The sequence below is a fragment of the Diadema setosum genome, chromosome 20 (genome assembly GCF_964275005.1).
Source record: "Diadema setosum chromosome 20, eeDiaSeto1, whole genome shotgun sequence".
Classification (NCBI taxonomy): Eukaryota; Metazoa; Echinodermata; class Echinoidea; order Diadematoida; family Diadematidae; genus Diadema; species Diadema setosum.
In genome coordinates, this window is record NC_092704.1 from 24190905 (window position 1) to 24218824 (window position 27920).

Sequence of the window (27920 nt, forward strand, 5' to 3'; positions counted from 1 at the left end):
TACAGTATAGAATTAAAAGGTAGTCTCGCTCTTTCTGATTCTCTCTTCTGTAAGTCTGTCTCTCTCTTTTTTTCTCCATGTTTATTTATATTAAACATATTAAGCACGCATAATTACACTCTGTGAAATATAAATAAAAGCCATTAGAAGTGTCTTTAGACAAACTAATTTCTCTCTTACTTCTTTTTATGTCCGTGTTTTTTATTTGATGACTCGCCACCCTCTGGTTGCTGGTGATGGTGATGGTGGTGGTGGTTGTGGTGGTGGCCATGGTGGTGGGGTTGGTGGGGGCTGGCAGAAGGGTGTTGGTGTGCGTGTTGGTGCTGATGTTGCGGCCGGTGGGGTTTGGATGGATGTTGCTGGTGCGACGAGCCGGCGTTTGATGTCTTTGAGTCCCCGTCCAGAGTGCCGGCCGTGTAGTACGGTCGGCCCTTGTCGAACTTGGCTAGCCGCTTCTGTTGCTCCTTGGTTGGTTGAAACATGCTGCATTGGAGTAACCAAACAGAAATGATTATTTATAAAACCATGGTAGTAGTACAATAACAATAACAATGATGTTCTTATAAGAACAAATACCATTGATAATAATGATTATAATAATAACAATAATGATTATAATAATAATCATCATCATCATAATAGTATTGACAATAACGATAATCATCATCGTCATCATAATAGTAATGAGAGTAATGCCCGACCGAGTACAAACACTCCAAAAAGCAACATTGCTCGGGACGGAATATTCTGAAAAGTCTGATGTTCTGGGATAGAACTTTAACGTGATGTTGATCTCCAAGAGATATCTTGCGATGATAGAGATGATAATGTTAACAATGACAATAATAACAACAACAATAATAATGATGATGATAGAAATTATAAATACAGATGACAAAACTCCCCACACTCTGAGTCTATGGCCTTTGTTTCATAACATATGTGGATGAAATGCCCCGTAAAGATTCATAATTACATTTACCATTGATAGTATTATGCAACAAAGTAAGATCCTGCGGAAAAAAGAAATTACAAGAATTCAATACATAAACTATACTTACGAGAAAAGTTTAACTTGCTGTCTTCTCCTGCATTGAAAAAAAAAGAGAAGTTTTAAAAATGAGGTAAAAGTCAACTATTTCATGTTAAGTAATATACCTTCATGATCTTAAAGAGCTACACACAATACTTTCATCTATTCACTTCTGTCGGCTTTGAAAGTTTATCAACTAATTATTGGCGTAGTCTGGTTGTATTGTTCAAATCGTTCAAACTGGACATTGACTTTTATGTTCAAAGAGTTTCCGCTCACCACATGCAAGGAGGAATGTTATGAAAGGACAAAAATAAATGCATTTCCTTCCAAGGTTGTTCTTACGCAAGAGGTGAAGTATTAGTTTTACAATTTCTGGGTTGTTTTTTTTAAAGACTTTCAAACGGCTCTTAATGTTTTTGGCAATGTTCACTCATTCGCCGTTTCATGTATCATAATACGGTTGACTTCACATAACTAGCAGTAATTACGGTACTCAATATACACAAGTGAATGATGAAGGCAATCTATTTTTTTTCCTTCAAAATCATGTGATATGAGATGTGCATGTGGTTAACGTTTTATCTGTTCCGTTGGCTTACCTGGCCTGATTCTGTCTCTTCGCTCTCCTTTGCGCATGCGGAAGAAGGAAATGAAATCTGATGCTATTAATTTGCACATAAACACCAAATTTTGACTCTATGTACAGACTTTTTACTTATCTATTCCTATTGACGGGGAATTTTGTTTTCCTGATGAGCAACAGACATAACTATGATACATCGTAGATAAAAACATATTTAATTGATGAACTGTATGGTATGATTACCTTCCTCATATTGAAGGAGTTCTCATCAGTAAAATATAGGTGCAACTTGTACGCTGATAACCGAAAATGTCATAAAAATGGAAATATAATTTAATTAAGAACAAAATCGTGGCGATTTTAGAAGATGAGGGTATGCATGGTTACCGAACATTACAGATTGAAGGATACAAATGTCATTGAGATATCGCTGCATGATGAGAAATAATTGGTCTTGACATGTAATTGTATCATAGATACAGATACAAGAGCGAAAACTAGATCTGTCGTCTTTGGGACACGATACATACATGGTATAAGTTTGAACTTGATAGGCAATGCACTTTCTGAGCTAACCTCTGCACAACTTTTGTCCAGAAATAAATAAAGAAAGAAAGAAAGAAAGAATCCGTACAGATACAATAGGTGATCCGAGAGGATACTCGGATCACCTAATAAGTAAATGCATTATAAACCCACTCCCTTCCACACACGCATATACTTTTTTACGGTATTTTCTTTCTTTATTTTATCAAAGTTACACAGAGTTTGGGTTTGTTTGAACATCGCTCACTTGAAACCTATCGATGTGGCCCCGAATATAATGGCGACAATGAAGATAGTGGCAAGAGATCCACCGATGATGGCGTTTGTCAAGATGCGTACTTGCTCCGTGTTCTCACCCTCATTTCCCTCATCATCTAAAAATAAAATAAAACGAATAAAGGATAAATAAACAATAATAATAATAAATACATAAAAATCAAAAGAAAAAAAGGTGCCATAGAGGAAGAGTCACTTCTCAAAATAAAACAGAATTCTTGAAGGCTCAAAGCAACAAATTTCAAGTTTTATCAAAGTTTGTGACAGTCATTAATTTCATTCATTTTCTTTCATTTATTTTTTTTTCATCTCCAACAGAATTTGTAAATAAATTTTTTTTCTCACATAAAACATAAGTACATATATGTGTCAACAATTACAAAATATGAAAAATGATATTTAAGGATAAACAAATGATAGGGTGGGAAAAAAAGCATAAAATATTTTGAAGTTTAGAGAAAGCAGGAGATGGGGAGGAATGCTGAAGAAGCAATGCTTGTAGGGTGCATCCCCCAAACATAGTGAAACAAAATATACTTAAGATATCATTGATCTTTTACTTTTGTACGCAAAATTGAATTTACAAAAATGAATTACACAAATTACGACTAAAAAACCTAACTAACCCTAGACAGACACCCAGACAAATCCAAACACTACGTCGCTGTCATGCAGAAAATAGAACGGGAAAGAAAAGACAGAGAGATGAAGAAGTGGAAGAAGAGATAATATGGTAGGAGAGTAGAATATTAATGTAACTGATACAAGAACATTAATATAACTGATACAATCAAATGAGACGGACCAACTACTACTGAGTGTGATGAAAATAAAATGGTAGAATCGAAATCGTTCTTTCTTACCGCGGGAACACTTAAATGCACAAAACTCACTTTTGATTTGATACATTCCTCGTGACTCCAATGTATGGTATGAATATTGCTCAAACTGGCTCTATAGTTCACTTTAGTGTTTTCAATATTACTCTTCAAGTTAGTACGTCTCTATGGTAACCTGACTTTTGATGCTGGCCTAGTTACGATAATGGGGGTTTATGATGTGCAGCTCATTATAGTTACATGTATGGAGACTGACAAATTTCACTGAGCATATTCTCTTTTGCTTCTTTCCTCTTATTTGTGTTTTTTTTTCACAAAAATGTTCGTGTCTAGAAAATGGAAGGACAAGAATAAGAATTAGTTCGGACTAAAACGAAATACAGTCATAAAATCGGACACATTAAAAAAATCATAATTGTAAAATTTTACAGGGTAGGACAATTGGCAAGAATGGTTAAAAAAAATCTTAGTTAAAAAAATGGTTAAAAAATGGTTAAAAATGGTTTAAAAAATGGTAAAAAAAACAGTAATACTTTTTGCATGTCCTCCTCAGCGGATAAGTTCTGTCTCTGACCAAATATTTGAGAAAATTTAAAATTAGTGAAATTTCGTGTGAAAAACAAATGGACATCTGCTTAACACCTACACCACACAATGTTACAAAATTTTGTCTTTGAATACTCCCAAAACTTTCCGATTTCTCAGCAAATTTTCACCGATTGACTTCTCTGATTTTTGTGTTTCCATACAAAGTAACATTGTCAGCAGGGAATTCTTTGTAATCGTTCCAAACCAGTGTTTTTTATTTACCATTGTTGTTGTTTTTGTTTTTGTCGTTGTTGCTGTTGTTGTTGTTGTTGTTGTTCTTGTCACCAACAGCTTCACCCTCTTTGCTGCTGTTTGAGGGGGGCTCTGGTAGACACACCGCGCCTGCCCGCGTTTCGTTCCGAGAGGAACAGGCTGGGCCCGCCCATCCGCAGTGGCATATACATCTCGAAGAGGAGGTGCAGACCTATAGATGTTATAGATTCAAATGACGTCATTTACCATTAAAGAGAAAGATCAAGCAGGTTCCACCTGCTAAATTGTCAACTGAGGGAGTATTCTGATCACCTGCTCAAAACGCAAGCTCATTCTTTGTTTCAACATGAATTCCTGAAATTGTTAAGTCGGGCAAGCTTATGCATTATGCTGCTTTGAAAACGAGTGAAGTGCCTAACCAACTGAGAAAAAAGAAAGGTCATTTGTACCAATGTGTACATGAGCTAATTACGAACTGGCTTATTGCAGGGTTTATGGAAGATTCTGGGCCGCACTGAGTTGCGGAAAACTGTTTAAGTTGCAAAGATACAAGTGTGTAACAAACTCCATTAGTTTGTTCATGCTATACAACTGAATATGGAAAAATGTTATGTACCTCGAGCTCGTGTAAATTCTGACGAGAATCAGCAATCTAAACCATCAGTGCGTACATTGCTCTTGGGCAGATACTTTGATATATTGGCATATGAAAGATCATACAAAATTTAATCTGCGTGTGATCATGAGTTTCAGAAAGTGGAAAACAGAGAGTAAAAGCTCCACCCCTCCTCGCAAAATTTTGCATGAGAAAATATCGTTCCCTGTTCCCCCATTAATACTTATCTACACATTTCATACGGAGACGCGGTAAACACATGGACTACATCACATTTTTATTTTTACATTATCTTTAAAAGAACGGATTTGTAAAAGTTGGAAAAAAGGCCTACTGAAGCCATGTTTAATTGCAAACAACATATAAAATCAGAAAAAGGCAAACGAAAAGGGCAGGCAGATCACCGGCATGTACACACCCCGTTGTCCGAGCATTCCCGTCCCTTCGGTCCGACCTCGCAGCTTTCCCGATCAGGCCCTCGACACGTACCGCTCACACACACCTCATTCTCCCCGCACAAAACTCCATCGGTCACGTGACCCAAATCAGAGCCATCTGTGAGCCTCAGACTTGTGGCCCTGTGACAAAGAAACGCTATTATAATTATTTTCTGCATTCCTATCAATCCTATAGTAAGAGGGTAACTTTGAATTTGAATGGCTCACCATCTCCTTACAAAAATGTGTCCTTTTGGTTGAAGTTTCCTGCTTCGTACACAGGTTGTCGAAGTCCAGTAGCTATATGCTACTTTGGTGAAATGCTTTACTTTGTCATAGTTGTTAGTTGAAATACATGTATGTGTGCATTTATCATCGAGTTTCCTCAAACAGTCTATAGTGTGCTTATTCTCATTTGTCCTCCTATATGCTAACGTTATGCTTATAAATCATATAGTTTATCGTATTGTTCTTTGTTGTTGAACAATCGCATCATTATTAACCAGCAGATTAGGGCCTAACTGACAGCTGACATCATCAGGTCTTCAAGTAATCTCACTGGTGCGGGAATATTGATATTGTACAGACTACGGCACACTTTTGCATAAAACATGGGGGATGTGAATGACAATTGATATAAATGTTTGAAACTTTAAAGAAAGGTCAATATACGCTGTACTGCCTTTTGACTCTACGCCCTTCATTTATTCTGGACAGGCAGGTTACAGGTGAATCCCTTGAAGCATATACGCAGGATTCTTAATCACCTGCAGGTGGGCTCTCCCGATGTCCACGTTGACAGAGCTGTGATTTGCTGTACTCTTGGTGACGACAGATTTACCTCAGTGACGTCACACATGAGGAAGGAACATTCTGGAGATCTGAATTCATTTGAAAATGAGAATGAAACGCATTGGCAAGGTATGAATGAATAAAATATTTTCCTGCCAATTTTTCAATTTTCACATAAGCTAATTTGTAAGTAGAAAATGGCGTCATGTCAGCATGCTTCATTGACACCAATTGAAATGAAGTTTTGACGTAAGGATGTAATTTTGTAAAAAGTATAGAAAACCTTCCAAATTACTGTCTATACATTGTACATCGTCTGCTAAGCGATATACATGTATCAGCACCTAGAAAGGGGATTGTAAATCAATTTATCCACTCCGCATGTAACTGTCTCGGTACACTTGATTAAAATAATATATATTGAATCATTTTTTATAAAGTAGTTTACTGCTGATGCGCAAAATCAGTGAAATGGTCTGCCTCACAATAGATATGATATGAAATAGACCAGAAATGGAAGAGCAATGCCGACCCCTTGTGGTTTGCCTGAGGTGACCAGCAATTGTCAGATTGTAGTCAGCAAATTGTATCAACTCGGTACATTGTGCTATTCGAGAAGAACTAGAAGATGGGTATATGTATAAAGTATTAATTTCTCCCTGGCACATCCGTATGTCAAATCGCTGTCAGGTCGGAGATACACTTTATAACTTAACACTGATTCATTCATATTCATTTCTTACCCGATTTCCGTTACATCAGCTCCCTGGTAGGTTGTGTTCAATGAGCAGGTGCTCGCTCCAGCTTTGCTTCCTGTACAAACATTAACATACAACGTCAATGCAATGTTTCCAAGTATAAGTCTTCTCAGAAACAATGTGTTACATAATGACTTTATGGGACTGACGATGAAACACGGAATCAGCTGGCAACTCTATTCTTTTCTGCAATGAAATACTTCTTTAGCCCTTCAGTTGTTTCCCCCCACTTTTAGAGAGATCTAAATAAGCTATTCATTTAATGAACACTCTGTCATGTCATATTCAGCGTCATTTATCCTACCTACAGATATTATCATTCAGGATGTATATTATTTTGCTTACTTTAAAACGAATGATCTTTATTTGCATAGATATATTGCTCTGTTTACAACTGTATCATTTGTTTATCATTCATTATCAGTTATGTACCAAACTTCATTGTGTTCAGTTTTGTCATAAGAAAGTGAACATAAATATGAATTGAATTAAATTTCAATAATATAATGGACTGCCACAACATATCACAATCACATGGCGATGTGCATGTAAATTGCCCTCGTATTTTCCACCCCAAACTAAGAAAACAAATGACCCCTCGTAAGTCAATTTATGTCAGTTTATTCCATTCATAAAATTCTAATGTATACTGACGTCCCGTTTTATTTATTTATTTATTTATTTACCTTGACCCCAAAGATCCATGCACTGCTGGAGTCTGGTTTGACACACGCCAATCATGCAGACTCCCTGTAAATCAGACATACATGATGCAGAAAAGCCATCAGCAACTAACAGGAAATAGCGCACTTTCATAAAACTAACACGCTTTAATATTTTTCTACATTTTGATTTTACTTCTGAAGTAGTTATGAATTTATCAAAAGAACTTGTACAATGCCTGAATGCTATACTGGGATAACTTCACGTAGTATTCGATTTCCTAAACGTGTTGAGGACTATCAAAAATAAGCCATGAGAAGATGAATGGGATAGGAGTAAAACGTGTGCTGATAATTTGATATTGTGAGCTCAAATACCAATATCGCTATATATTGATTCACTTCAAATTAGTATGTCAATTCAAGGTTACATTAATTCAAGTACAAATGTTTTTCGGGAAGAAAAATGCAAAAGAAAAGGAGATTCAAAATCAAGTACCGAAATACTGACCTTATTTCCTTCGCAAAATGTTCCATCTGACCGAACGAAATTGTCAGGACACTAGAAGTGATGAAAAGCATCATAAAAAGATGGGTAAAAGAATGGAATCTTGACTCTACTTTGTTTCATTACACTTGTAAGACATTGGATCTACAAATACTTACAAGGGAGTGGAAATGAATATAAATTCAAGCAACTTATGTGATCAGTACCTATAATTAATATCATATGAAAAATAATCTTAGCATATTCGAATGGTAGCAATTAGCGGCCGCTTTATTCGCATGGAAACCCCTAAAGATGCCACAGACTAGTATTGCATTTAAAACCCACCCTTGATGGCTTTATTAAAGATATAACACAATGTTGAAGTTTGTCAAACCCTTCCATTCTTATTGACCTGCTGACACAGATGGTGGTATATATGCATGAAAATGAATCATATTGTAACCTCTGTTTTAGATGGACAGTATAACACATGGTAGAAATACGCTTACAATCAGCGGTAGACTATTTACGCTCTACAGAGCTCACTGAAGTGCAGTCGCATTTATTTCAAAACCTAGCAGAAAAGATCGTCTACATTAGCAAAGCTTCTTTTTATGTACCTAAAATGCAAACATTGCTCAACACACACAATGTGCAATTTCATGAAGGCATGGATAAAAACAGGCATGCATTGATATCGATGATTAGATGCATAATCACTGCAATATCAAACGCACGATGATAATGGAATACAAAATTGTGTACCTCAAAAGCACAATATTCAGCATAGACTTACCTGTCCAGTCGTTCCTGTGCAGTATTCCGCAATGTCACAGGCGCTACGTTGGTCGCGGCAGCGGGAACCAGCGTCTACAAACTTATCATTAACATGGATAAATAGATAATGTCAAATAAAAACAAACGTGCTAGAAAAGAAAGTAATACACAAATAAACATAAAAGATACATCAAAATAGAGAAATACAAACTCTGAACAAAGACTAATAGCTTTTAGGATTTTCTAGATGTAATAAATATGGTGTCGTTCATTTGGCCAAGACCATGCACTGTGTTCTTTTTTTTTTTTAAAGTTGTTCATCTATATACATTAATATACTTTTATTTGACTGAAATCGTAGTTGGAACCGCCTCTCATTGCTTAAGATAATATTATACTGAGAAAAAAAGCAGCTATGACCAAACAAGCTAAATCATGCTTTGCATATCACTTGAGAAAGCAACATTTAACGTTGGTGAATGGTGAAGTCAACACCATGCTTTACAGACTATCCTAACCCTCTCTGCACCAGGGTCTTCAGACAGTGTGTGCAACGCTATGAGGTTTTCCGTGCACTGTGGCAGTCAAGGCATACAAAGGGTTAATCAACAGAAATTAATGTTCAGTTCGTCTACTTAAGATATTAAAGTTCTAAGAATCTGTATTAACAGGAACAATTCTTTAAATCCTTCGAAGAAAAAGTACCATTACTTGAGATATAAAGATGATGCTCTTGTTCTCACGGGAAATCTATGCAAGTTTGACACTATCTTAAACAATTCAGCGGAATATGACCTGGATTTGTATGGATGGGCGATGTTTCGTCATTCTCATTGTTCGTTAATCTGAAAATAACATAAGGTTCATTTTTCCGAAGGTTCGTTGATCCGAAACGAAAAAGGGTTTGTTAATCCGAACATTCAATTTGTAGCATTATTCTTAAGGTTCATTAATCCGAAAATAAAAAAAGAGTTTATTCTGAAGGTTTGGGAATCCCAAATAAAAAAAAAAGAAAAGAAAAAAAAAGTGAATGCACGCTAACGAACCTCCGGAAAAAAGAACCTTATTTCGTTTTCGGATTAACGAACCTTTGGAATAACGAACCTTTTTTATATTTTTAGATTAAGATACCTTCAGAATAACAGACTTTAATTCAATTTCGGATAAACGAACCTTCGGAATAACAAACCTGATTCCATTTTCGGCATTACAAACCTTCGGAGTAACGAACTGTATAACCGTATAAATAAAGACTTGAATCTTACCCGGCATTCCTCGCTGCAACAGGGTCCTCCCGCACACTGTGCGCCATCCACTAGTGTGCAATTCCGACAGCACTCTGAACAAACCTTCATACATCAGAACAAGAAATGTAAAGACCATACCTTAGAAGTTAGATAACTAGTTAGACTTTGGGCTTATTTATGTTTGCTTTAAAAATGCTACGTTTTGCTTCATGACATACATTTTCGTTTCATTTCATATCATTGGCAAGCAAGTGCACTGAAATAAACTCGGGGAGTTTATTATGAAAAGGTGTAATCATTTACATAATACAATTTGTACGTAAAATAAGGAAATTACTTTTTATACGACAGCTGTAATTGTTCCATATTTTTGTTACTTTTCTTCTAATGTATGTCTACCGCTCGAAAAATGAAGAAGAAAAAGAAGAAGAAGACGAGGAGAGAGAAATCTCCCTTACACTGTTGAAAAACAGAAGACATTGATATTCAAGAGGTAACTACTGTTTCATTTGCCAATTAACGCTTGCTGACGATTCAGTACTTTTTAGCTCTACTGGCTTCATGTTGCTATATTTCGTTATCTTTATCTTAATGAGTAGATGTACGGTAGATTCAATGGAATGGGAAGATACATTGACCAAAGAGTTCATGACACACTCACATTAGATCCTGTACAATCGCAGTCCTCTCCAGCTTCGACTATTCCATTGCCACACAGGGGTGATTGTATCAGCTCTCGAAAATAAAACAAAATGTGTAGCGTTACTCTTACAGTGGCATGTTTCAAATGCAGACGAAACGAAGAGTAGGTCTCTGTATATCTCCATAGTAAGAAAATAAAACAACCTTTAAGCTTTTGATTTGTTTTCCAATAAGATAAAGAACGTGTTTTGTCCAGACAGTTAGACTTACAAGAAACAAAGCCAAAAATGACATGTGTGATGTATGATAACTTTATATCTTGATTGAATTGAGTTCCTTTTTTTTCATAAGAGAAAAGTCTGCACGATGTATAGTGGTCTTGCTCCATAACTGTTCGTTCGATAGCGTATTCGTATTTCCTCTTATGCTAATTTAGTCGACGTTATCATAAATTCAGAAATACACACCATTAAAGGGGCATTCCAGACGATTTTCATAATTTCACATCATGTAGTACATAAATCAACAGTTCCATGTGTAGATTCGTGGAATTTATTGTGGTCCTTGAGCAGAGAAACCGATAAATTGAAAATCTTAAACAAATTACACTGAACAGTGTTGATGACATCAGAGCCTCATATATTTCAGAAATGTAGCAGTGTAATTCCATTACAATACCGCTTGCTCAACAAGTTCACCTGTGAAAAATCTATGCATGCCTTCTTCTTTTGTTCTGCTTCCTTGAGCCCCAACTCATGCATTCTTATGGTGAGGCTGTCATGTCATTATCCTTGTTCATTGCGATTTGTTATAAATTTTGAAAACATTCTCATTCCTTATCCCAATCACTATGAATTCTGAAACTCTGTACTCAGTTTGACTAATTTATAGTTGTTGAAATGTAAAAGTCTGAAAATCATCCGGAGGTCCCCTTTAAATCAAGCTGGTACAGCAATCTTGTAGGCCTACAGCTTTTCAATAACCTCAGCGAGAGGGCGTTATGCATCTATATCCCAATTTACCACAGCAGTGTGTACATAAATTCAATAAACAACTTGAAGTTTTCTTCAGTTGTCGTAAAATCTTAGCACTGATGTTGACATTGCACGGACACTGCGATCTTAACACTTAATTCAAATCAACGTATATACAATAATAGCTTTCCTTTGTGGCGGTTTTTCTAAGCTTTGCCGCTCAAGTTAATGAAATATTGAACAAACTGTTTGACAGAGTGGCATAAGGTCGACTTACCTCATTCTTATCAACAGTCTTTTCCAGGCACCATAATTTCCCGCTCTCGTAGGCATCTCTAAAGGAATGCAGTGTACAGGAAGATAGCCCAACAGTCTCCCTGTAGGACAATTAATATGTCTTCACTTCATAAAACATGATCAAAACCATATTCGTTTTCATCTCACTATAAGTTACAGGAATATGCAAAGTCACATTTCCGGAAAATGCTATAATTATTCGCTTGATGATATATGTAATGATTGTGAATCGCAATTTCATATGTTTACCGAAGAAATATTCACGATGGAATTGAACACAAATGCAATAAACGCAAGAATTTACTGACCCTGTCTTTTCTGTTTTTGATCTGTAATATTCATACTGAATTACATGAAAAATGAAACCGACCCATTATCAAAGAAACGCAGAGAAACAGCGATTTTTAAATATATTTAATATTCTTGATGATACCTTATAGATATTTGTGAAAAAGGTCATTCGCACTATCCCACAAGCACAGTACGTCCAGAAAAGATTAATTAAGAATAGAGTATTTTTGGATTAGAACATTTCTATTGACAGAGTATCAATGAAAACTTAAAACCCTTCAATAAAAAGATATATCACCACATCACGACAAAAAATGTTGTTTCCGACATAACTTGATTGCAATGGTAATGGACTGACACTCCCATGCACCCACCTCTGTACGGACGTATTCATGAGACAACCTGGCTGCTCACACCTGCAAACATCTAAGGAAGAAATAATTACGAAGAGTAGAGTCTTATATTCGTATGAAAACTGGAATTGGAGATCCTTAATTTCCCTAAAATGACAATCACCACCAGCATCTCGTAAATGCAGCACGACATCACAGCATTGTTATACGAAGGTTATATAGGTTGTACTTGAAACGGAAATGCTGCAATTTGAAATTAAGTTGACTGCAAAAGATGTTATACAGTCGAATAGTGGGAAAAAAGACAGTTTCACTAAAATTTTGTATATGAAGCAAAGTGTTATGCACTGGGTGATCAACTGCCAGTGCTTTCATGTAAAAGTATTACAGTACATGCATGCAAATTCAATACATTAAAACACTTCAATTTTTTTTTTAGATTACGTAAAAAAAGAATCTAGAGCCGCAATATCATAATTATTCTCTTGTTACACGGCAGAATTGTAATAGATTAACGATAATTACCTTTTTTTAAGGGGGAAGCTTATGGTTGTACTTGTTAAATTAATGACAGTTAACAAGTGCAATATTTTTTTCTTCACACACCAAAGGGAGAATTGGTAGATTATGACGTAATCGCCTCAGTTAATTTGAATATGCAGTCGTGACCTCCGTAAACGTTAAATGAGATACCTACTTAGTGTGTTTCACTCTGTAAGCTTAGGAATGTCGAAACATGATGCTTTATTATGTAAAGTATCATCCTTAATTTCATTGTAAATCCACTTTACTTTGCCTGGCGCCCTTAGTTGCTTTTTCATTAAATCTCGAGAAAAGAAAATGATGAACAAATTAATTCAATCTAAAAAACATAAAATCACAGGGTACAACCGACAAGAAAAATGAAAGAGAGAAAGGGAGAGAGAGGGGTGAGAGAAAGGAGATATATGTTATAATTGATATTTTTAAGCAGCATTATCATAGAATTTACCCGTGTCATCCAAGAATCCAAGGCTTCGTCCAATTTCACGCGACAAGATTATACCAACCTCCTCGGAATTCAGATGACTAGGAACCTGCAAAGTAAAAAAGAAAGAAAGAAAGAATTCTACGTAAAGAGAAAGTCATCACCACTATCCTACCAGCATAAACGGCTTTCGCACCTGTTGTCATTCATAGTCACGTAACCCTTTACATCTATACAGGAATTGACGTCATGAAGGTCAATAACATGACTGTGTAACAGGTCATAGAGTGAAGTAGTATAAACGATAGTCCTTCTAGGGTGCCTTGAATGAAATTGCATGTTTGCATTCATTAGCGGAAGTCGTTAATGTTTCGGGGTCATGCTATCATGTTTTGATTGTCTGAAATCTTCCGGATGTGTGCAAAAAAAAAAAAAGAAAAGAAAAGAAAAGCAGATGCAATTAGCATCCTGTGCAAAACCATGAAAACAAACGCTAGGCTATCAAAATTCATAATGACCTTACAGAAGGCGTTATGAGTCTTGACAGACAATTTGAGCAAACCGAAGCAGGTGTTAAATTTGTATTTATTGAGAAATTCAATGCGCCCAACCAAATGATGAAAATATACACTACATTGACTTCTAACGATACGTATAAATAACTTTTTAGTTACTGCATTTCTACATGACAATAATTCTTTTTAAGGAGGGGATGTGACCTGAAGAGAACGTAACAGTCCTGTTTAAAGGATGACAACTGTAATGGAAACTGGAAAGTTATAATTGGTCGTGTATCATAATTCTTTAATGTGTAATCCCACTATACAGGTGATAATATACAAAGTTCCCAGTCTCGAGGTTATTAAAAGTCAGAATGTCACGTCTGTGTGATGATTATACATTTTTGTGTGACGATTTCAGGAATACATTTTTGCACATGTGACGATATATTTTTATTCCATAAAAACAGGCGAAATACCATTCACATCAGTCAAAATGGAAGTATGCGTCCGTGAAGCAGTCTATTACGTCATGATAATGACCACAAATAATGATATCCCTATGTATCATCATTAATGTTACTTTGATGATCAAAATATTATAATATCGTCAAGGATCTACAATTACTATGTAGCCCATCCCGTAGACGTGCAATTTTGTTTGGTTTTAATACCGTTTCTAAGTTCTTACCTGAATAGCGCCACCAGCGGGAGCATCTCGGCCACATATCGACAGATGTTTTGTTTCTGTGTGAAGTTGCGTTTTAGCGGTGAATCTGTAGAGAAAAAGAAACAAACCCCCTCTATAATTGCCTATACCTCAACCTTTGGGTCAGGAAAGAATTTCAGCACATAGACGCACACAAACGTGTATGTTGCAAACGGACAATACTCATTTATACAGACAAAGCATCATTTAAAGGGTGTGTACAGTTCTGGTCGAGGTGAGGATTTAGCTTTTAACATTTTGCGAGATATTCAGAAACCACTCGTTACTTTATGAGATGTCAAAGAGCATGCAGACCTAAGGGGTATCAAAAGTTTATTCGATGAAAATCGGTTTGAAATGGCTGAGATATCCAAAAACAAGGTGAAACAAAGAGATCCTAATAAAGTTGTGGCGTGTTGCCTTTTATTATTAGCACTTTTTTGGATATGTCAGCCATTTGAAAACCAATTTTCATCAAATAAACGTTGAATCCTTCTTAAAATTACATGCTCTTTCATATTTCATAAGAGACTTTTCATTATCTCACTTAGGAATGTTCAAAACATGAATCCCCACCTCAACCAGTACTGTACGGTCCCTTTAAGCTGCGTACTAGTTACTGATGCAGCACCTCATATGCAATTAGTTTGAAAATTCGTTTTCTACATGAATTACATGACCCTATGTAGAAATTACTGAATGGCAACTGAATGTCAAGTGACTGTTCAGAAGGTGATCCTTAAACTCTAGGATACTGCAGTAGTTAACCAAGAGGATAAGTCCATGGGGCGCCAAGTGTCGCACGGTCGAATATCCTCATCCTGAATTTATCCTCATGAGTTATCAGTCATTTCGCTGACGAAATGACTGATTTCGTAACGAAATCGACCATGAAACACTTGGCGTCCCATAAAACTTATCATCGAGGTTTGTAGCTATCCCCGAGGTTAAGGATCGCCGTCTGAACGTAACTACTATTCTTCTAAATGCATTATTCACTCATATGGTATCACGTACCTGTTTGATATTTCCAGCATATACCCAACGATTATTATTTCTTATTGAAAATAAATTTGCTTAGCTATCATACCCAGGCTATATGCGTTCACAACGAAATATTTCTCCACGCGATTGCTAGGGAAACAGTGTTTAGAATGTTATGTTCAAAACGCATTTTCTATGTAAATAGATAGTTCAAATCCCTTTCCAGCTACTGTTGTGGTAGATCTGGTTTTTAGCGATGAGGCATTGTTGTCAAGTAACAAAAGCAAACCATGTCAATACAAATATTGATATCAGATGTTAATTCATTTCTTTGATAGAATGACGTTTTACTTTACTTCAGTACACAGTGGTTCCTTCTTTAGAAAAAAAAGTGAAAATGATAACGCTGATATCTTTTCCCAACCCCCTTTCTTATTATACACAGAGATCCCTTCATTCCATCTCACTCTATTTTCAGTTTTGATGCATTCAATATCGCATCTGATTCAGAGGGTCACGAACACAGTGGACACGAAATACATGCAAGTAATTCTGTAAATGTGTACTTTGTAGTACGAAGGTTGAGATTGCCACCACCATTCAATGCAAACGGCATATGAGTCACGATAATAAAGTACACCATGACATTATGCTGTCTATAGCATGCTTTCCGCATAGGAAGGAGATTATTATTCACGACACAAGCGCCTTGCTAGGCAACAACATGAATATTACATGCATCGCACTCGCTGATACTCACGAGACGACAAAAGCTAGATCGACGGTCCGGTCCGCTGTGTGCCCGTAATCCTGCAATAATTGTCGCCGGAGCGACTCCGTCGACGGAGGTGACGACACAGTCCCCGGCAGCGTCGAATTTGATTCTTGGAAGGCGCTGAGAAGGACCCGCACGTTAAGCTGGCGGAACGTCTGCATGAGAGATGGAAATACGTGAATTGAATTCAAACTTTCTAATGACGTAAAGTGGTTATTGGCAGTCCTTTCTAAGCGTTTGTTCTGTTTATCGTCAGTACAAACATTTTGCTTGTTGAAATATAATGTTGATGCATAATATTCTATACTTCCTGTCATTTCGTTCATTTTTTATTTTCATTCATTTCGAATTTTCTTTTAATAGTTGGGTTCGAAATTCAATGAAATAGAGAAAGGGAAGAAGACTTGTCTCTTTTCTAGTGCATGCGATGTCATGACTATAGCACTGCTAAAACCCGAACGAATGTGGTAGGATAAAGCAACAAGTGGGCAAAATCCAGCGAAATCCCTGCGGGGGAGAAATTATATGGCGAAAGAATTCGGTATTATCCAATACACTACCCCTTTTCGAAGCTGCTTTATATACAGATGTGGGCAAGTAATAAAGGTATTATTCCAGCAAATGGTATTGGGCCGCCAATTTTTTAGTGGTATAATAGCGAGCAGTTTTAATTTACTAGCAACCCATTATAGGACCAATTTCCCCGAAGGTGGGCAAGTTTTATAACACCTACGTAGGATATTCCTATATTCTATGGTGTAAAAGACGCAATTTGTACCACGATATCACAAAATGATAAAAACCCAATCCTGTCTGATTGAATTTTCTGCTTGTTTATCCTTTTCACACAATTGTTTTCATAACAAAATCATTATTCATCAGCATGAAATATTCAATGACGTTTATACCACCGGGCTTAGTGGGATAACTGTCCCAATTTGTCCTGGATTTGAATAGTCTCTTGATGGCGCTGTCACTTCGTATTAGGAATTAAAAGTGGTTCCCCCAATACACAGAGTTGTCTATAAGGCCTGTTAAGTTTGGATGCTGTTTTTTCATGTTAATGTATATTTCTGCCATAACGGGGGGGGGGGGGGGGGGGGAGGAGGTCAGTATACCTAACTACAGTTGATTTATGCAGTGACATAAAAAATAGTGCACTTGATTCATTTCATTATCCATTAAATCATCTTTGCTTCTTAGTTTTGAAAGTCGCGCCACGCTGTTTATCTATCAATATGTCGTTCTAGAATTATGACATCACGAATAGTTGTATATGGTTCCTATTCACACATTATGACACATGAAACTGAAAATGTTAAGACCGCATAACCTTTATGAATTGCTCGATTTTTCGTCAAACATTTCACTGAGTGTTTCACTTATAGTTTCTCCCTTCCCTGTCACGGGAAACTTCCTCTGTAAGTACCCCTGCGCCACCATGTTAATATTAACAACAGAGAATAAATGTTATACGTGCCAAAACAGTTACAAACAAGGCCAGTGTTGTCGTGGTAATGGAAAGGCGGGCTGGAAATGCAACTTGATTTGCATTAACAGTAAATATCCTTAACAACAACAACCTATATGGTGTTCTGTCTCCATAGTAATGCCTAAGCGAAGGTGGTATTGAACACAAGAGAGAACGACAGAGAATATTACTAGCATTAATGGGTTCTTTTAAAGATTCGCAACATCCACACGGCCCATCCATCACGTATCGTGGAGGCTGCATTACACCAAGGTTTGTTTTTCACATCACATGGCTGCTCGGGAGGATGTTATCACATAGACATGGGTGGACGAACAGAGCAGTTGACCTTTAATCAAAATCGGTCCTAAACCACGTTTAGATACGAGTTTCTTTTGTTTTTTGCTAAATTCCCTTTAACACTTGAGAAAGGGCGGCGAGACGCTCGAAAATTTGTGTGCAGAAATAAACCGTTGGTGAATACAGCATGAACTTTGTTCCAGTTTTGTTACTTATGTATGATATATTTATAATAAAACACCCGATTCTCGTTAAGTTGAGATATTTGTGATTAAAGCTGCTAAAACACAGAGAAAATAATAAGAAAAGACATGATATCTTTAATCATAACTTCTAGAATATTCCTTGTTATAATATCACAAGTGAGGTATTACTGGAAGGTTTAATTTTGCTCTATCTGTTGATGGACTTACTTTGAAATGTTTAAAAATGTCTCTTAGCTAATTTTGCAATAAAACTCTTCATATTATATAGATATACATGTATAATCCTGCCGACATTTTCAGACACATAGCCAATTAAGTCACCTCTCCCCTGCTTTTGTTGTTGTTGCTGTTGTTGGTATAGAAAATGCAAAGACACATTCTCCGAATTTCATTTTCTTTTCAATCATTCATCAGATGCTTAAAATTTGAATCTATTCAAGTCCCGATATACAAAGAAAATTTTCAAATAATGATAGATGATAAATCAAATATTCATATTTATAAGCGTCTACCGAGAGACTTGGTTCTGTTAGAGCCCCACCCCCTTATGCCTTGAAATGACGGTCTATATCCATTTAGAGATGAAATTCTTCTTGGAGATAATAGTTGTCATTGATGACCATTGCCTACTGTGCTAGCTGAACGAAATAACTCATTAAAAAAAAATCAATCATTCGCACTCCCCGCCGCTTCAAAATGACCCCGGACATTGTCGGAGCACACAAAAAAAAAAAAAAAAAAAAGGGGGGGGGGCGGGGAAGAGACAAAGAATCAGCGTTAAAAGCACTTACTTCATCGGCCTTCCTGGCAAGGTTGAGGGCTCGAGATTTTGCGTCCTCGTCCGTCTTTATTTATGAAAGACAATGAAACAAACAGACAAATACCAACAAAAAAAAAATAATTAGAATAGCATGTGAGTATCATACATGATAATATCTTATGAATTCCTGTTTACACAAAACTATGTCTTTTCTAGATTGCGCCTATCCATGCATAATCAGTGGTACATGAGAAAATTTGAATAGGTAGTGTCATTATCTTTGTACATGATGATATTGTACAAGTAAAGACAAAATGTCTATTCAATGCTGCAAGTGATCGTCATTGCTAAAGCTTTCTTCATTACAATTTGATATGCTAATGAGTGAAAAATGTTTAATTACTTTTGCAGTGATGATTTCTGCGGCGCTAAATTTGAGATATCGCATTTTATTTCAAATCAACACAAAAGACATGGAACAGATTCTCCTCCTATATACAGTGATAGTGTGTATTATAAAACATCTATAAGGCATGGTCTATACAGCTGTTAAAGGGATGATATAGTTTCGGATAGGATGTGACTTCAGGTTTCTATTTTTGAAGATCATTTGTTGAGATAATGAGAAACCCCTTATGAAATATGAAAGAACATATAATTTTGAGGGGAATTTATTCATTGATTTTATTTGTGAGTTTATTTCATAACAAAAAACAACAACAAATGATTTCGAAATGGCTGAGATATCCAAAACGAAGTAATCCTAAAAGGTGGGACCCATCTTTCAGTAGGATCGCTTTGGTCTACTTTGTTTTTGGATATCTCAGTCATTTCAAAGCCGATTTTTATAAAATAAAATTTGAATTCCTTGTAGAATTGTATGCTCTTTAACATTTCACGAATTAGTTTCTTAAGTATCTCGCAAAAAATAAGGTATGGGGGGGGGGCTGGCCAGACAACAAGTGCAATGAGTTCCAATTACTTAGTATCTTCACAACCCCGCGGTCTGGGTACACAGTCAACGTGTCGGTCATGTCGGTCTTCTCGTCGTATAGATCAGAGCATCACGCAGGAAATCACCATTTACATATCCTGACATTTGCATCGCGGCTACACTTTAGCAGAGAATTGAAGCAAGTGACTTGGATGGAAGTCATTGCTTTCTCCCAAAGCTCCAAACTGAACATTTTGATGGCAACTAACTCCACACTTATCACCCATTGCCTCCGAGTATATAGGGAAGGTAATGATCAACTCAGAATCCGCGGGTGGAAGGGTGGAGGAGTTAGAAGGAGATCGAGAATGGGGGGGGGGGGGAGAGTACGCTTGCATCACTTAAAGCGAAAAACCCGCAAAAGACAGAGAACAGAGAATGACGATGAGTTCCATTAGATTTATTCACAAAATAAGTAAGTTATATAGATTTTTAATTCATGTCGCATTTAATTGCCCATAACTTCCTCGGTTTGTATGCAGATAATAAAAGTTACACCTTTGATTTATAATGACTTTGCAACTATATACTGTACAATCCAGTTCCTAAGTTAGTATGGCTCACTTTTTATCATTTTTTTTTTTACTCCTTTCTATTCATCAAACTGGGTTTATCTGTTTCTATATCTTCAATATAAAGAGTTCTAACCTATACAATCATCCAGTGTTACCCAACCAGCACCAAAACGCCTAACAGAAATTAAATGCCAGTTTCTGCGCCCGGTCTTTAATTACTTCTGCTGTATTAGGAAGGGAGTTAGAGAGGACATGGAGGAGGCGTGTGACGTATGCATGTATGCGAGCTATTTCTCACAAGTTTACGACAAAATGTAACTGTCACATAAAAATGTTAGCACGTTCTTTCTAAAATATCTCCCAGTAGGATGACCATACTATCTACTCCTATTACAACTTTTCAAGTGCTACATAGTCTAATCTGAAATACTGATGACTAATCTTATGTATTAGAATTGGATGATCTGTCGTTTGCTTCCTTCTGCCAGAGTAGAACAGACTAGTCGGTATTCCACACATAATGATCGCATCCTTAAATCTCTTTCCTCCTACTTACAACCCTACCTCACTTTGCATTTTTCCTCTCACGTCCGCATGCTTCCATGAAGATGGCTACTAGACAATCATTTTTTCCCCAAGGTACTAAGTACTGGTACTTGGATGGGAGGGGGACAGGGGAGGGGGTGAAATAAAGATGGAACGACCGGCGGTAACACGTGCACCCCTCGATGCAACACGAAGCTCGGGGCCTCAAACTAATCTCGCGCCAATTTCTGCCCCTGTAATTGCAATATGCGAGCACGCATGTGTCCTGGCAAAGATTGCGTGCTTAACATTTGGACGAAAAATAATGATAAAAACTAAAGATCCTCCGCGTTCTAGATCAGTGCTTTCTGCGAAGCTTTCAGTGTTAACCAATCGGCGTTTCGAATGTCAGACGACGAATTCGGCGATACAGCACCAACACCTCTGATATGACGTCATGGATGATACAATTATTTGTGCTGACTTATGATGTTAAAGGAATGGTATAGTTTGATTAGATAGGGATTCACATTTTAACTTTTTGCGAGGTAACTGGAAACCACTTTAGTGAAATATTAAAGAGCATACAATAAATCTAAGAGGATTTCAAAATCTATTTGATGCCTATTGGGTGTGTTATGGCTGAGATATCCAGAAGCAAAGATATATAAAAGGTGGGACCCACCTTTTATTAGTATCACTTTGTTTTACTTTGTTTCTGGATGAAGTTCAGGTTGAGATGGGGATTCACATTTTAACTTTTTGCGAGATAATTAGAAACCACAATATTAAAGAGCATACATTTCTAAGAGGAATCCAAAGTTTATTTGATGAAAATTGTCGGTTTTGATATGGCTGAGACATCCAGAAAAGAGATCCTAATAAAAGGTGGGACACGCATTTTATTAGGGTCACTTTGCTATACTTTGTCATTGGATATCTCAGCCATTTCAAAACAAATTTTCATCATCATAATTCCTTTTAGAATTGTATGCTCTTTAATATAACACTATGTGATTTCGAATTATCTCGCAACATGCTAAACCCTGAAGAATCCCCATCTCAACAAAACTATATCATCTCTTTAATGACCAATCTATACATTTCTCCCTATTCAATTCATTTGGATGGGGAGACGTTGGCCATGCTAAGTTCACGGAGCCCGGTTCAATATGCATCGATACACACCCCTCGATCTTCCGAAAGAAAAAAAAGTCATATTCCTATTCTATATCCCTAGACCCTGGGAAAGTGTTATCATTTACAACCAATATGGGGCCCGCGTTTAGCTCAGAGGCGTACACAGTCTTCTTCATTGAATATATGCATGGCATGCGAAGAAAACAGCCATTAAAATGCTGCATGTAATGATCATCTTCAGTGTATAAAATTGAATTTGTTTATGATATAATTACATCTGCTTCAAGGGATACCAGCCTCCAAAACATCAACCAGCCCACCTGGGATTGGCACCTTCGATGCACGTACTTGCCATGGTATACCTTTTTTTTCCACTTTTATTTTTATGTGTAAACTCTCTAAATCTGCGCATGGTTACCACGCATGTATAGTTTAAGAAAGCATGAAATCAACTTTATTCTTTGCTGTCAATGAATTCTGCTAGGTCTTCACGACCGAAGGTGTTTCATCTGTCTTCAAACGACAGAGTAATGGGCAATTCAGGGTATCTCACTTTATCAGTGCGGAAACCGCTGTCCTTACAAAAAATGCAGCATACACAACGCAGTTGATTAACTTATCGAGCAGAGTCTATTGTCTGTTTAGTGCCTTATCAAAGTACCACCTTTAGAGATGCTTCCGCGGGGGAGAGAAAATGTGTACGATGAATTTACCAATACAAATACAGATATATTCAGTATATGCAAGAAGTCGGCAAATGTTTTCCCAGTTTTTGGAGGAACAAGTCATACATAGTGAAAGTTTACAGTGAAAATGCTGTATGAAGTAAGGTTTATTGTCCGAAGAGGAATTATACGATCGATGAATGTGTCACATTGACCTGTTTGGCCATATATTATCAATTTTAAGGCTGACAATTTGGGGGTTTCCAATATTCAGCTTCTCATGCAGAAATTGTTTTTTTAATGCAGCTTGGTTTTAAATGTTAATGTATTTGATTATCACCTCTGGTTACATAATATGCACAGCTTACAAGAAAACGTTCGATACCGTCTTCAGCTGGCTATCACCTTCCTAAAATAATCCTTTAAAATTTATTTACGAATGCTTAATTGCAAGACTTTAAAGCAGTATAATGTCTAGTAAACGTACAAACACAGTATAATATGATCTTGTGTATGTGTGTGTGTGTGTGTGTGTGTGTGTGCGTGAATATTAGTAATGTAAATTTATACATTTACGTATTACATATGAATTCATGCCTTTACGTAAAATAACCATTTTGCATTGTGACGTTGCAGCGTACTACGTTCTGCTCAACTACACTATAGTCATTGCAAACGATCACGCATTTTCACTCTGTGAAGAACCGGGCACTTATCAAGCATTTTCGTCACTCGTCAAGATCTCTTTAGACAGTCAACAATAATTGAAACACAAACTTCGAGTAGATTATATACACGGACTCGTCAGCAAAAAGCATGAAAAGAATTATTTTGTTCTGACGTAAATGGGCTCAACTGGAGTGGTTGTAGGTCAATATTTTGTTTCAAGAGAGGGAGTGAATCAGAAGTGTTTTCTTGGCACAGTGCGTTATCTCCGAAATGTACTTGAAAGTGAGAGGCGGCGGTTTTGAGGAGAGTGCGAGAAGCAAAAGGAAGTTAACGCTGGAGGTAAAATGCAAAAATGTTAGCAATGGAAGAAGGGAAAAGGGGGTATAAGATGCTTCATCAATCTAAGCTTAACTTGTCTCATCTTACCGGAGGTTATCATGGATATAGGCTATGCCATTCGGATTTTTTTTTAAAAGACAAATTGGAGGTTAAAGTTTTTGTGTCATGAGCATTAGTTCTCTCCTTTCGTCTGTTTTCTTACTGCAACATTCGTATTTCCAGCTGTGATTGATATTCTTCATGTTTTCATGATGAGAAAAATTGAGCACTATGATAAAATGAGAGCATAATGTTAGTGTTTAAGGATTATTCTTTGGAAGTAAGGAAGTTGTGGTGAAAGTACAGACACGAAAAGAAAAAAAAATCTTCTCAACAAAAGTTGATGTGAATATATTGAGAAAGCACCATCAACCAACCACGATCCTTGTTGAATGATGACTGTCTTTCAAATAATAATGCATGTACATCAACAGAATATACATGGATTGTGTGTGTACACATGTTATGTGTGTTTCTTGTGTGTGTGTGTGTGTGTGTGTGTGTGTGTGTGTGTGTGTGTGTGTGCGTGTGTATGTGTGTGTGTGTGTGTGTGTGTATGTGTGTGTGAAAGAGAGGCGAGAGACAAAGTTTTATAAGACGTTATTATTTCTGTCTCATCGTACGTAATGGACGGCCTTCATTCTAATTGGTATAACTCCATAAACTCCAACATACGGGGTAAACATGTAAAGTGAAGGAGATTCACGAGTAATGTGCGTAATTAAATTGATCAAGGAGTGACCGTGGAGCTTGTATGTAGTTCCAAGGAGTGACTTACCGTTCCGCGATCTATTACCAAGGCGAGCTTGATGTATAGCTGTGGATCTTGGGTGGAGGTTGTTCGCTTTCTCTGTGAGTGGGCAAAATGTTAGAGAGTGGCAAAGCCATTCACAAACGTAAATTGTTTTGACTTCTGAAATCGGACTTATTACCAATGGACTCGTCAGTCATATTATGACTTTTTGAACATCATTCGACAACTTGGTAAAAATAGTTATTCACTTCTAAAATGATAATGCAACTTATGCAGCATATTGTCCGATCTTATCATGTAAAGTGTTTGTCGTCGATTAATCTCTGTTTTAAAAAGTTATATACCGGTATACATAAGATGTTTAAAGTACTGACGTCACACAATACTATATGTTTACCCTTCCTGTTCCATGGACTTTAAACAGTGTGAAAAAACGCCATGAAGCTTTCTCTACCAATCGGTACACAAAGCACGCAAAGGGTTAATAATACTCTTTTTTAAACACATTTTGATAGCTCAGTCTTACATATTATTGAACTTTGAATTCTGTCTGAATTTGTGTGAAAGATGAACATGCTCATTCATATTACATTCGTTCAAATGCGGGAAAAACACTCAAGTGAAAGAAGAAGAAGATATGCTGGCGCTCTCAATTTTATGCTTACGATGGTACTAAACCATCTACTGAATGGTATATTCAACCTATACTTTCTATGGAAATTTGTGAATATGGGATATGGGCGGTCATTAACATAAATTTTCACTTTTTTTAGGCATTTAGAGTTTATTTGCAACCTTATTTTTTTTTTCGTAGCCTCATATTTACACAATATCAGAAACTCTCAGCAAGTAGGACCATGTAGCTAAGATTCTTCAAACGGGAAATTAATTTATATTGTTAAACGGAGCCTTCATTCCTTATATAGATCCTTGGCTTGCTTGCTTGCTCCTTTGTTTGTTTGTTTGTTTGTTTGTTTGTTTGCATTATACAGGCTTGTTTTCTTTTCGCAGACTCGCTGACAAGCAGTAATACTGTCCCGTTTTACCGCCTAGAAATAATAATGCTAAAGAATTTAAACAATGAGACACAATGCAGAGTTTTGATAATAGAAAGAGACCATGAGCTTGATTACACGAGTAAAGAAAAAATAATAAGTGCATAACATTCCAAGAGCCAATCGGGTCGTCTCGGAAACTCTGTCAGCAATGATAACAACAATGATAATGATAATGATAATAATAGTAAATAATAATGATAATAACAATAATAATCATAATCATAAGAAGCAGAAGAAGAAGAAGAAGAAGAAGAAGAAGAAGAAGAAGAAGAAGAAGAAGAAGAAGAAGAAAGAGACGTCCCAGATTTGTCTTGAACTTCTTGGAATTTTCAAAACATCAGGAATTAGAAAATATAGTATTCAGACGCCGATGCCTCATCACAGAGCGGGATGGTTCGTGCATTATATACCCTATTATTCCACAATTTTTAGATTACGTCCTTGTCTATCTCTTATGAATGCATGAAAGGAGATTTTACGTCACCAGAAGGCATAAGATTCAATTAACGTGATGGTGTACTTACCCTAGCTCTTGCCTTGTCATCTCGCCATAATGGCTCTCCACGGCCAATGGAATCTGTATTATCATGAAAAAGGAAGAAAAAAAAAACACGGAAAAAGGGATTGAGAGTGGAGGCAATTAATGATTCATGTTTGCATTATAAACATAGATATAATCATATAGATTCCCGGCGGAGACCAATTATTCAACTCGACGTGCACTTAAAAAAAAGGATGACAAAAACTTAAAAGCAATGAATCACGGCATATTACAACGGCGCGCAGTTGTAATATGCCGTTGTAATATGCCGCTATAATAACTGAAAAGCCTAAAAGAACATACCGAAGTCTTTTGAATATACTTTTTTTCATGTTTTGTTTGTTTGTTTGTTTTTACTTTAACACCATTCTGTAACGACAGGGGAAAAATTCGCAGCCAATCACCTTTCAGGATGATACAGGCCTACATGTTGCTATGATCGGGGATCATTTGAAATCAACTGAACTTGCTACACTGCATTCGGTGAGTCTCTCACGTGACTGTGCTATAAGACAATCAGGTGACCATGAAACCGGAAATGGTTGTCAGAGTTAATGGTGCTTGTGGACCTTCATCGCTGACATGACCAGAATTTACCTTTGAGATTTCGTCGTAACTATTTTGATGCACTTAACCTACGTGCAATGTTCTCTTTTTTTTTCCTCTTCCACAGTGCACTTTAATGCCTTGTATTCTTATAGCTTGTATACATTGTCTTTCAATAGAGTGGGTATCTCACTGAGCGGCGAATGTTTGCAAGCGTAGCGAATTCTAGGGAATTTTAGCTTTCGTCAAACTCGTGAAACTCCCTAGAATTCGCTACGCTCGCCAGCATTCGTAGCCCAGCAGTTTTTGGAGATGCTGAGCAGGCTGTAAAACCCTAGCGATGGCCGAGCAGTGCCCTGTCGATTTCCCGTCGGTCACCGATCGATTTTCAGAAAAAAATTTGGCGAAATATGGGGATCTGCAACGCGCAGAGTCCGAGCAGTCACCGAGCGATGCCCCATCGGCAACTGGACGATCTCCCACCGGTCACCGGCCGATTTTTACGAAATCGCTCAGCGACCGACGGGTGATCGATAGGTCATCTACCGGTGACCCGTAGACCTACCGACGGCCACCCGCCGGTCTCTGCCGGAAATTTCTCACGAGCTACCTATGTTTATTAATGTACCTATGTGATTTGTGATGTGTTAATCAATTAAGATAAAACTCGAGGCGAAAGATCTAAGAGTTAAATTATCAACTAACAAACCTCAGCTATGTGATACCACAGATAACTAGAAATTAGGAAATGAAACAAAAGGGAGGAACACCCAAGATGGAACAAAGATTAGAATAGATTAGATTTTTCCAGAATATCTTCAAAAAATCTCCAAAATATCTTTTATATTTTACAGTATTTTTCTATTCCTATTTAATTTTATATTGATTTTCCCCATCTCTTGTCATTCATTTCTTCTTCAATCAATAGACCTTATGAATGATAAGGTAACCAAACCATATTTTACTACGTCAACATATCAACACTAACTTTTAGCTTTCATCTCTTTTGCCCCAAAGCGGTTGCCTGTGACTTCCATGTTCCTCAT

General features: G+C 36.9%; 1 protein-coding gene across 1 annotated transcript; it reads right to left on the reverse strand.

Annotated features, from left to right (window-relative positions):
* Positions 1–176: 176 nt before the first annotated feature.
* LOC140243523 (disintegrin and metalloproteinase domain-containing protein 11-like) lies at positions 177–27920 on the reverse strand. The gene is made up of 21 exons (XM_072323194.1): positions 27863–27920; positions 26312–26364; positions 24754–24825; positions 19121–19174; positions 16338–16507; positions 14576–14660; positions 13409–13493; positions 12439–12490; positions 11754–11853; positions 10522–10593; positions 9879–9962; positions 8633–8713; positions 7371–7434; positions 6670–6739; positions 5902–6015; positions 5116–5275; positions 4154–4292; positions 2413–2539; positions 1636–1662; positions 1062–1088; positions 177–483 (listed from the first exon to the last, which is right to left on the reverse strand). The coding sequence occupies exons 1-21, from the start codon at positions 27918–27920 to the stop codon at positions 177–179; spliced, it is 2001 nt and encodes a 666-aa protein (XP_072179295.1).